Here is a 12,168-nt window from a genome sequence, read left to right as displayed (position 1 = left end):
ACTTAAGTAATAAGACTTGAGTTGTGTTTAAGTTAAAGGTCTTCCCCATCTCCCACCACTCCTCATTCTAGATTAATTTGGGGGAGAGTGTAAGTATTTGGGTCTGGGTAAACACTGTTGCAAAGTATTTCTTTTTAAAGGATTGGACAGAATTTTATTTCGAATAGAATAAAATTTGGGAAGAAACAGTCATTCTAGATAAAGACAAACTGATTGATTGCTTATTTGCTACATCCACTTTACAATTTCATATCTAAGCAAAGCTGATGGATTGCCATAGAAAGCTTTCTGAAGATATGGTACTGCTAGGATTCATAGACTGACTGTGTTTGGATTTGTTCTCAGTAGTAGTGCTCACTTGCGCGCTACAGATGCCTTTACAGAATCTACATGGCCCAAGCACTAAATTTTTCTGTGGGGTTTTTAAATACGTACTACTAATATAAGTGTAACCATAATTTCAGAGGTCCTTTTTGTATTACTGTCCTGTTCTTGTCCTTGAAAGATGAAGCCAAGTGGGTACTAACTGAACCTAAACAAAACTTTGTGGTAAGAGGTAATTAATGTTGGGGTGGTTAGGCAATTAAGCGTTCCCTACTGACACCCGAATGTGCAAATAGGGCCCTGCAGAGCACCTAAAGTGGCTACTGTTGAATTGTAGGCCAGAAAAAATGCTATAGTGGAGTTAAAAATACAGGTTACTCCAAAAGGATGATGAAAATATATAAACGTAGTGTACTATATATGACCTATTTCAAAATAAATGTCCCATATTGCAGCAAATATTATTCCTGGTTTTCATAACCTGTACATTTTGCTGTGGTTTGAATCTCCTGTATCCCGTTCCAAATTGTATCAAAGTGGAATGCTGTTTCTCATTAGGGGCTTTTAGATTTGTTTTTTAAAATAAATGCGGATTCTCTTTAAACAAAACATCTTGGATCACAAGTTTTGTCTTAAAATAAATAATTGCTGGAGTAATTCATTCAACGTTATTGAGTAATGGTCATTAATAGTGCCTCTGTAAAATCTATATCTGCTAATATCGATGCAGGTTGGTTATTCAGGTAGCTGGGGAATGTTGTATGTCAAAAGCTGGGCCTTTGGCTTTACTTAAATACACTTTTTCCTGGCTTATACAACTCTTTGGCTATGGTATTACACTTACATTATGTAGCTTTGCAAAATTCTTAAACTTTGTGATATTTTTCCTTCTGGTGAGGATAAATATTAATGGAAACTGGATCACAGTTAAGAAATTGTTGTTATGAGCTGTATTCTGGAATCCACACTTAAACTAATGCTGCTGCTTCTTAGTGTAAACATAAGATAGGCTCTCAAATTCTTGCTTCTCCATTTACATTGTTACACCAAAAGGTTGCTATCAACATGCAACTTAGAGCGAAATCTGTACAACTCAAACTGCTTTGTACAGTTGCTTTTCATAAGCAGTGCTGCTTTATATTCACTATATAAAGTTGAGTGTCAATATGCCTCATTCAGTATTTATGTTTTCCATTCAGTAGGAAAAAAACAATAAATGAAATAATGTAGTTGACAGTAACTATTTGTCCAGTTTGTCCATTTTAATTTCTGCTCCATGTAATTTAGGTATTTCAAAGCAACAGCCAGACGATCTGTCTCTGTTTACCCTAATACTAATTTTTTTTCTTTTGAAAGCAGTTTAACAGTAAAACAAGAGATGGGTTTACTGTGAACACAAAAGTTCCCAGCCTCAAGGATCAAGGGAAAGAATATGATGGATTCACAATTACAATAACAGGAGATAAGTATGTTTGCTATTTTCAGGGGTTCGTGTACATTAAATAACGATGAAGTATTAACAATTAGTCTTCTCAAATGCCATTTCTACTTGCATAACATGGGTTTTGTTTTTCACTAGTGGCATTTCTGTAAATAACTAAAAAAATTTGTTTGGAGAAAATATTTTGGTGTCAGTAAAACAGTCTTTGTTCTGCACAAACTTTGTTCTCTATCAGTCAGTGTGTTTTGATCCATAGTTTGTAACTATGGTTTTATACAAGAAGAGTTCCCTTTTGGTTGTTTAAAAGTTAATAAAACTAAGCTTTATATTCTATATAACAATCTGAAGCCCATGAAGATATTTTAAAATTTCGTATTTCTTATTTTTTTTTTATTTACACTTTAAGTGAAACACTAATGCTTGTCAGGTATTCTTCAGTGGAAATACTTAGTCTGTGATTAGGCAGCAATCTTTATGTATTCTTTCAGACAAAGTTACAATGTGACAAAACATTTTTAATTCAGGGATTTTTTTAATTATTTTTTTTTTTATTAAAAGGGGGGCAAGCTTAGGGAAAAATGATAGGAAAAAGGTTATGATGTGGTACTTAACTGTGGTGCGTTTGTAACTTACCCTCAATATTAGATTATGCGTCAAGTTCTGTTCAAAAAATGTCTTACTTCCTTTTTTGATTCATCTACTTGATAGAGTGGGGAACATATTATTTTCGGTAGAAACTCAGACGACAGAAGAGAGAACACAGCTGTATCATGCAGAAATAGATGCGCTATATAAGGATCTAACAGCTAAGGGAAAAATTCTAATTCTGTCTGAAGAGCTGGGGGTAAGGCTGTTTTGATGGAAATGATGCATTCCTTGATAAATTCTATTATGTTTTTATACCTTCTGTTTAACAGTAAATTTTCTTATAATTTTTGATTGAGATCAAAAGTAATAAAATCAACTGCTCGTTTAAACCCAATTATGACAAATGCCAAAAGAAGTTGCCATAATTCTATCTGTGACTTTAAATTGGCTATGCTTCACTGCAGTAAGAGTGCAGACAAGGTCTTGCTATCACAGTGTGTTCCTTCCTCCCTCCCCCCACCTTATTTTCTTTGTTTTTCTCATGGGTCTGTGTTCATTGTCTCATCTTCCTCAAGAGCACTGCCTAGGATTTGGCTCATGGTGGCTCCACGTAAGATGAAAAGTAACACAAATTCATGGGAAGCACTAGAATTGTCTTTGTGTTGATTTGTACTGTAATGACAATGTGACTGCATTGGAGCTTGCAATTTCCATTTTTCATCCTTTAACACTGTGTAGATGAACTATGTTTCACCTAAATTTTAAAATACAACAGAATTTGCTTAAACATCTGTTAATCAAACTTCAACTTCTCAGCTCGACATTTTTCACATTTGAAATGGTTCTTTAAAAAAAAATAAATCATAGTATTGTAATAGTTTCCAATATGTGTTCCTTTATGTGGTATGACCTGGCTATTAAATTATATTTAATGCACTATTTTTCTCTTTGCTTAGGAAGTAGATGCTGTTTGCAACTTGATCCTGTCATTAGTTTATTACTTCTATAATTTAATGCCACTTTCAAGAGGATCTAGGTTAGTGATTGTCTTTATCATGTCTATTATCTTGGATACACACTGTGAAATGTTTGTGTTGCAATATCTTAATATTTTGAAATATAAAAAACTAAAGAGCTAAAAAAGCTCTGGGTTGAGCTGTGTCCTGCACAATCTCTCATTTTGTGCTGCCATGGCAATGGGTGCTGACTTAGTACTGTTTTAAAAGCTAGTTTGTAATTGCTGTTGGTAACTATTCATAGCTGCATGTATATTTAAAATGATGAGTAGTCTGTATTTATAGACTTCAGCTCACAGATTGAAAAGTGTCATTTTTAAATTGTAATGCTTGGATTCCATTTTATGTTGCACCACCAATTTAACTCAAGAAACCATACCAAAATGTGTATTTAAGATTAAATATACTTTGAGATGAATTATTTTAGTAGAATACACTAAAATATTATTTTATTAATTTATTCAACTGTTTGGGTCACCAAATGAAAATGTAGAATAAACTCCCAAATGTCACATATCTCACCAACTTAAATTGTAGTTGAACTCAAGGCTGGCGACATCTAAGACTATTATGAATCTGTGTTTCACGAAGCACTTAAGATCTTTAAGCTTATTATTATACACAATTCAGTATAAAAAAAACTTCAAAAAAACTGAGACTTTGATTTTTATAATCAGACTTTGCCTTTATCTTACAGAATGTAAAAAATTAAAAGAAATTCTGGCTGAGTTTCACAAAAAAAAAAGTTAAGTAGCTGAACAGCTTTGCAGTGCCTCTAGCTCTGTTGCAGTAGAGTTCATAAACTCTCCTGGGCTACAGCTAAGCTTCTTGAACAGGAGTTTGGGTTTTTTTCAACTCTAAAGAGTCTTGAGAACTCGTAAGTCTGAAGTTATGATTCTGCCTACTGTAGTGCTCTTCAATAGTTAAACTCCATAGGATCATAACGTCATTCCTGTGCTGTTGGAAAGTAACAGTGATTTCCCTTTTTAAGTGTTTCATGCTTGTTTTTACTTCTAAAATAAAGTAACTAGGACAGTAATTTTTACTAGCCTTCTATGAAACGCTACTGTCTGTTTTGTAGTCTAAAATAGTATCATGGAAAGACTTTTACTGTACTTCATTTGTTTGTTTGTTTTTGTTTTTCTTTTATTTTTTAGTGTGATAGCTTATTCAGTGATCATGGGAGCACTAATGGCAAGTGGCAAAGAAGTATCAGGAAAAATCCCTAAAGGAAAGGCAAGTATCAAAATATGTTTTTAAAGTTGAATTTATATGTTAATATTTGAGGATTAACTTCCTGAAATTACAGAATTTAAAACTTCTCTAATTTCTAAAGATCTTTTTTTATTTTATTTCATTTTCAGCTGGTTGATTTTGAAGCAATGACAGCACCAGGGTCTGAAGCTTTTAGCAAAATAGCAAGGAGTTGGATGAATCTGAAAAGGTAAATCTTTTTGTTCAGATTGGGGGGTCAGGAAATAAAATACATGACAAGATAAGATTTCAATTTACAAACAGTAATTTATTTCTAGTCTAACAGAGTAGTTAGTAGTCTAGACATTCAGTTATGTGACTGTTATCCTCTGAGAAAATTATTTGGGTTTGTATTTTCTTCATTTTGTCTAATGGTCACATTTGCCTTTATTTTTTTTTTTATCATTAGTAAATCTAGCGATTGAATGAACAAAGCAGGGGAAAGTTTTAACTCGGGGGTTTTTTTTCCGTTCTTACGGTTCTCTTCGAACTGTGTATCAAAAGTGCTTTTTTAATTTAGAGAATAAATATTTTCAAAATAGATGGAAGTTTTGAATATACAGAATTCCATTATGTTAGTATAACTGCGTGACTTCTGTATAATACTTTAAAATTTTGATTTTCTTATGAATTGATTTTTGAATATTGAACATGTTAATTCCTTGTCAATATTACGAATCTGGTGCATTTGGTTTGTCCCTTAGTGGTTATTCCCCATACAAAATCTAAAAATCAGGCCGGAGACAAAACCTGTTTTAGTATCCTTTGAGTCAGGGTCAAGACACTTAAAGGGTGTTGAGAGAACTGGCCAGTGTTCTTAATCTCTGAAAGTTTGTGTGTGTCAGGGGACATTCTTGGTGAGTGCAGGAAAGGAAATCTTGCATCTGTCTTCAAGAAGGCCAAAAGGACAACCCAGGGAAACTATAGGCTGGTCAGCCTTACTTTGGTCCCTGGAAAAGCATTTCAGGGTATATGAAGGAGAAGCTGACTGGCGACAGTCAACATGGGTTTACCAAATGTTGTGTGTGACATGATATGATTGCTTTCTGCAATAAAATTACTAGATTTGGGGAATGAGATGAGAGTAGTTGTTGTTGGTTATTTTTTACTTCAGCAAGGACTCCCGCAATACCCTCATACCAAGATAGCACATCATGGTCTGGATGAATGGACAGCTAGATGGGTAAAAAAAGCTGTTTGGATAATCAGATTTTGGGGGTGCTCAGCACTTCAGAACACACGTAGAACACTGGGTCTGGTTTGGGGGGCTGCTGCAGTAAAGACTACGATAAACTGGAGCAAACTCAGTGGAGAGCCACCAAGGTGGTCAGGGAGCCAGAGCACATGCTTAGCAGTAGAGAATTGAGCTTGTTCAGCCTGGAAGAAGAGAAGGCTTTGACCTACCAGCAGCTTTGCAGTCAGTACCTGTGAGTGTTGAGAAAGTGGAGCTGGGCAGTGCTTGGTCGGAGGACAAAAGGCAAGGTGCATGAGTTGAAACAGGTTCAGAGTAAGCATAATCTTTTCACCCTGAGGGTAGTTAAGGAGCAGGGTGGGCTGCCCAGAGAGGCTGTGCAGTCTCCATCCATGGAGATTTTCAAGACTTGACAGGGTAAAGCCCTGTTACCTTGGTCTGACTTCGCATCTGACTGTGCCTTGAGCAGGGTGTTAGATCACAGACCTCCTGAGGTCTGGTCCAACCCGAGTTATTCTGAGAGCCTGAGGAGCTCAGCAGCTGCTGTTACTGCTTAATATCTCATACTGATTAGAGTTGTTTAACTTCATTATCAGTGGTTCTCAGCCTGGTGAATTTTACTAGACTATAAAATCTCTTCCTAAATGAAGAAGGCTATCAAGAAGACTCAAGGACATCTTTGTCAGACTCAGGCTAATCATCTACATGTAAATACAGTTAAATTCAGCCTTTATTAAGGAGTGTCATTTTAAAACTACAGTGTAGCAAGTTGTGGTTTTTATTTAAAGTGGTCTGCACAAATATTGTGACTTGGTTGTCTTGGAAATATAAAATATTTATGGTTCCCACAATTTCTTTCTGTAAGTCTCCCAATTTCTATACTCATTTTCTCTGTTAATCCTCTGTTCTTGTTTCCTTTTTAAGATGTACCTTTACCAAAGGGGAAATTCTTTCTTGGGAGCAAAGTCAGCTTAAGCCATTTCAACTCTACCTGTGTGTTTCTGACACTCTGAGTTGTACTGTTGAAACTTGTGGGAATCCATAGCAGACCAGATCAGGGAACTGATTTGTGTTAAAAATAACCTTGCCAAACCCAAAACTTATTTTCAACCGAGACTGTTTTGTAGCATAGTCCCACCAATAATATTGCTGGCTCAAATGAGATGCATAATGGGTGAGGAATGAGCCAGAGTGAAAAAAAACGTTCAAGTTGGCTTTGCTTGATGCTGAGAAAAATTTCTGTAGAACCACAGCCTAAAGGACTTGAAGTAATAATGTGAAGGTAATTAACCAGAGTGGCTAATTTGTCTGTGGTAGAAGAATAATAGTGGGTAAGCAAGGCTTGAAAATTTAAAGTAATAAAATTTTGCTTTAACTTCTGCCATTTCTGAAGGCTTTAGCATGTAGTCATTATTTTCATTCTATGTAGCTTCATGAGAAGCAAGAGCTGGTTGTGGGCAACAAATTCTTGGCTTCAAGTCCCAAATTTGTTAGAAAAGGGGATGAAGAGAAATATAAGCTAATGTGTTAACTTCTAGGTAAAATGCAAAACTTAGCAAAAGACAAATGATTTTATTTTTTTTTCTCCTCTTTCAGTATTTCACCTTCTTACAAGAGCCTACCATCAGTATCGGAGACTTTTCCAACCCTGAGAACGATGATTGAAGTACTAAATACAGACTCATCTCATTGTCTAAAAAAAACTATAGTTGTTGTATAATTTATACAAATAAATGGCCAAGAGGTACTGCTTCATAAATTATTTTGAAGGGGAAATTATGGTTAAAATGGTTTGGTTTTTTAATAGAGTGAACTTATTTGGCTAGTTATCATTAGAATAAAAGGTATCTTTCCATGACCGATAATATTAAAAAGGAAAAAAGTAGTAGGACAGATGATTTGTTGTGTTGAGACATACTCTAACAGGAAATACAGTTTTTCAGGTGCCAAATCGAAGAGCAATAAGAGACTTCCATCACAGTTATGATCTGAGTATTCCGCAGGTAAAATTTTTTTTTTTAAAAAAAAGGGTGATCTGCTTTGAAAATACCACTATACTACTTGACAGTTTTGATGGTGATTGTTTCTTCCAAAGCCTCTGTCTGTGTTCTGCATGGAAAACTTCATGAGCTGTACATGTGTAAGTAATTGGTAAATACACAGGCATTTGATGTAACGCAATCCAGTGAAGGAGCAGATGTCAGCTTAAAAGAATGGCTTTCAGGAAAACATCATTTGGAAACAAAAACAAACAAATGACATATTTGGAGTCAGGCTCCTGGTGAGTAAATGTCAGAAATGCAGCAACTGTACATCAGTCTTCCTTTGCAAGTACCCATTGGTGGTGGTGGTTGGCAGAAGGTATCAGCAGATTGACAGTGTATTGGGGGGGAGCTGGGGCTCTTGAGCTGTTTTTGTTGGAAGGGCCTGGCAGCGTCCTGGGAAGGCAGGCTTTCTGTAGGGCAGGGCTAATTCACTTCAAAAGGCATGGGCAGTACCATAGACCAATTTCTGATTGTAATAGTGATGATATTATTTCTGGTGAGTCCTAACCAAATTGTGCTCATTTTAGCTCGAGCTCTGTGACTTTAGAGCTCTTTACCAGGTTAAGTGATTTCAGAAACAGCAAGCAATGGTGGGGCAAATGTCTGGTTTCCTCTGTGGCTTTCATCATGTGGCTTTTTTTTTTCCTGCCTGAATATTTAGTATTTCAGAAAGTGTACTTTCTGGTTTTAGATCTTTCAACTTGTCTAATATTGATGATCTAAACTGTGATTCTGTTGCTGTTATCTTTTACACAAACACTCTATTCATTGCTTGCTTCCAGTTTTCCAGAGGTTAGGGCATTGTTGGGCAATTGCAAATAGCTGTCCTAACTGTGTAATATTTAGTAACGGAAAGGGGAAAATATCCTGCATAGCCCAAGTGTACCAATAGCAGTGGTGTGGTTGCTTTTTCTCTGGCTACAGCACAGAGCAGTCTCAGTCCCTTCTTTAACAACAAAAGAAATGCAGCAAAGCATCAAGAATGTTGATATAGGTCCCCTCCTTTAGTAGTAGAACTGAAAACAGTGGATTTATTGAATTGAGGATCTTTTCTTGATTATTCCACACAAGTATTTATTGGATTCAAAATGGACTCTGTATGTGTGTTTAAGTTTGGGAGGGGAAGTGCCACAAGGTAAGTTAGAAGTTGCTGCAAATCTTGGCATCCATTACAAGAAAAGCTCTGTTGATTTGTTGATTTAAAGTTAGATTTCACTATTTGTTACCTTTACCACTGGCAGGATAGAACAGCCATGGGTAACGAGAGTCCTGAGTGTTGACACATATGAAGGATTTTCATAGAGATAGAAAATGGATGCATACTGTGTCTGCATCAGCAAGCAGTGCGTCCCACCCAGTGTGAGTTAGCTCACTTCCCACCCTATATGCATTTCAAAGGTTTTACTTTTGTCTGCTTGTCTAGTTTATGAACTGGCTGCTGGTTGCATTTGGAGTGCATGTTAGCAATGCACCTTCCAGTTTGGACATCTTTTGGATCATAAATGAAACAACATGTATCCTGAAACCTCTCTGCACCGTGAACCAAAATGTGGCAAGTGGAGGAGATGAGAAGACTCACTTCAGAAGTGTGTTCCCGATTCAAATTTAACCAGTGGTGCATATATACCTGTAGAAACTTTCTTTCACGAACTCTTAAATTCTAAGATTGTACGTTGAAAATACAATCTTAGGAAGGAATGTGCTTTCCTTCCACTTAACTGCGTTTTTCCATCTATTGCTGAAACAAACACTGCTGTCTGTGTAGTAGCTCTTCCTCCCTAAGAAAGAGTGCTGTTACAGTATTAACTTGTTGCCATGCCAAGTTATGGTACTGTTACCAAACTTGTCAGGGCAGCAGAAGTAATCTTGTTTGAAGGCAGGGAAAGGAATAGGAAGCAGATTTTTTTTTTTTGTTAGACATTTTTAATTCTGATTCTGGTATGTCTGAGAGTAGGTCTAGAATCTATTGCAAAATTTGCATGGACTGTACTAGAGCTAGAGTGGTTAGATTTGATTAAAAAACTAGTGACCTGACTAGTAGCCAAGGGAAAAATGATTTAATGTGCTATGGCTTGAACTGTAGAAATCAACATTTGTTTTGCAAATATCAGAAAGCAAATGGTACGCCCAGGTCTGAGCCCATTTTTCCTAAAGCCTGTTTTTCTCTTCTCCTTGCAGGGGAAATTATTAAGTTCAGATACATATATCTGATCAGGGGATACCTGACAGATGAGTGCCCAAAACATGAGGCAATCTAGAAAACTGGGGAAACACCTGCTTGGAATCCAACTTGTTAGCTGTTAGCAACACTACAATGTGATTTAATGCTAAGTGTTTGGAAAGACAGGTATAATTTTAAGCAAAACACAGGAAAAAAAAAAAAAGGAGCAGAATTTCATATGCAGACCTAAGCTTCATTAACCAAACCATAATAAAGGCAAATTTGACCACCTGTCTAGCTGGCACTAATAAACATGCATTTTAAACTTTATTGATCAGAATTAGTGTAAAGGACAAAAATAGGTATTTCTTTCCAAGTAAGGATAAAGGAGGCTTGTGAGTTTTCAGGAAAGAACTGGGTTGCTGTCCAGTTGTGACAGGTTTTTTTTCCCCACCATGCTTTTGCTTGAGCACCTTCCCCTCCCACACTAGAAATAAGCACTATTTGCTTCTCTGGTGTCTTCTATTTAGAGGTCTAGAAGTTTCAGAAACCTCTATTAGATTTCACTATGGAGGAAATGAATTGTTATTTTCTGCCTACCTAATGGAGAAACAGGTACAGTAGCCAGGAAGAGATGCCTAACTTTGTCTTGATTGTGTTCTAATAGTATATTTCCTTTAAGCCTCTAGGTTTTCTTATACCCTGTATTATTCATTAAGAAAGGGGAAATCTACATTGCCACTGACTAGACAGTTCTTGGAACTATAAAATAAGAGATTTCTTGTTTTAGGAATTAGACCAGAGGGAGTGGAGCAAAGGGGTGGTGGGGAAGAAGAAAATTCCCCGGGAAACAAGCTGTCAGGGGTTTCTTCTCCTCATTTCTCTTACTCCTGTGACAGGTTTCATACTCATCCCCTTGCTGACAGATGAAAAGGTGATATTAATGGGAGGTCAAGAGGGAGGGCGGGTGGGTGTAACCTCTGTGAGCGTGTGTGTGTGCGTGTGTGTGTGCATGCGTGTTTGAAGGGCTTGTTTCTCTGGGCGTGATACAGATGACTAAGAAAGAAAGCGAGCTCAAGTTAAATGCTCTCAAACAAGTTTAACAAACAAAACAGGATTATCTAACCGCGCTGGTATGTGATGACTTGGAGAACTGTAATTACCTCCTAAGAACCAGATATGTGGAGAAATCTAATTATCATTTTTCCATCCTCTTCTGTGTCATCTTAGACAGCTGGTCTAGCGATATCATTTGAACTCTTAAATGGGAACATTAACATATTGCAGCCACAACCATTTATTAAGAATAATATAAGAAAGCAGAATGAGGAAAAAGGCTAAGGAATGAAACTCCATTAATCTGAATCTCAATATTTGTGTGACTTTTATTATCTTCAAAATATATTGCAAAATTCCCATGCAACTACCTAGGACAAAAGGCAAAATAGATTTAGTCTCAGAAAAAGCCACTCACATATTTACCTGTCTTTTGTAAGTTTGCTTTGTTTTTGTGGAAAGAAATTATGCTTCCCCTCCAACAAGGTGGTGTGCTGCCAACGCAAGCCTAAGGTTAGCAGTGTAGTTCCCCAATGAAATTTACAGGTTATGGAAGTTACTTGAGTGTGTTAATAAAATGAGGCACAGAATAGCAAGTAGGGAGAACTCAAAATTTGAAAGTACCTAAAATTATTTTATTTAATACAGTTTCATCCCAAGGATTTTGTAACTTATAAATACTGAGTTCCAACTTCGGGTAATACAAGTTGCAACTAATAAAATTTGCTACAATTGTGTGGCTGTGGAAAAGGCGTATAGAAACACTCCTGTATGTCAGGAAAGATATTCTTAGTCAAGATCTTTTTTTAAAGATGTTAACACAGCACTGATGGGCTGTCCTCTGTGATAGTTGGTGTATTGGGGAGCTCTGGTGGATGACTGGCCACCCATGGTCAGTAAAGATGACTTTAGCACCAAGTGCGGAGAATGGCCAACAGAAGGAATAGGTGGCTGGAGGAGAGGTTGTTCTAATGCCTGCAAGTAACTGCTTGTAAGTAACTGCTTGTAAGTACACTAGTGAGAAATATACACTTGGAGAAAAGAGTTAAGGCTAAATAGAACCCTACTTTTGACACAAGCTTTCAGAAAGT

The 12,168-nt window shown here is 36.5% G+C and overlaps 1 protein-coding gene across 3 annotated transcripts in view; it reads left to right on the top strand.

Annotated features, from left to right (window-relative positions):
• TTC13 (tetratricopeptide repeat domain 13) overlaps positions 1 to 8,000 on the top strand; it is a 38,398-nt gene extending 30,398 nt beyond the window's left edge. For 2 of the 3 annotated variants that reach the window (XM_014951090.1, XM_014951088.1), the window contains 6 exons: positions 1,681 to 1,790; positions 2,474 to 2,609; positions 3,310 to 3,389; positions 4,527 to 4,605; positions 4,734 to 4,813; positions 7,412 to 8,000. In XM_014951090.1, the coding sequence (XP_014806576.1) occupies positions 1,681 to 1,790; positions 2,474 to 2,609; positions 3,310 to 3,389; positions 4,527 to 4,605; positions 4,734 to 4,813; positions 7,412 to 7,535 (609 nt within the window). In that variant the 3' untranslated portion in view covers positions 7,536 to 8,000. The remainder of the gene's footprint in view (positions 1 to 1,680; positions 1,791 to 2,473; positions 2,610 to 3,309; positions 3,390 to 4,526; positions 4,606 to 4,733; positions 4,814 to 7,411) is intronic. The other variant, XM_014951089.1, reaches the window with a different exon arrangement.
• The last annotated feature ends 4,168 nt before the right edge of the window (positions 8,001 to 12,168 follow it).

The sequence above is a fragment of the Calidris pugnax genome, unplaced genomic scaffold (assembly GCF_001431845.1).
Source record: "Calidris pugnax isolate Ruff unplaced genomic scaffold, ASM143184v1 scaffold24, whole genome shotgun sequence".
In the NCBI taxonomy this organism is placed as follows: Eukaryota; Metazoa; Chordata; class Aves; order Charadriiformes; family Scolopacidae; genus Calidris; species Calidris pugnax.
The sequence above is the reverse complement of the archived record's forward strand: the minus strand, read 5'-3'. Positions and strand labels throughout refer to the sequence as shown.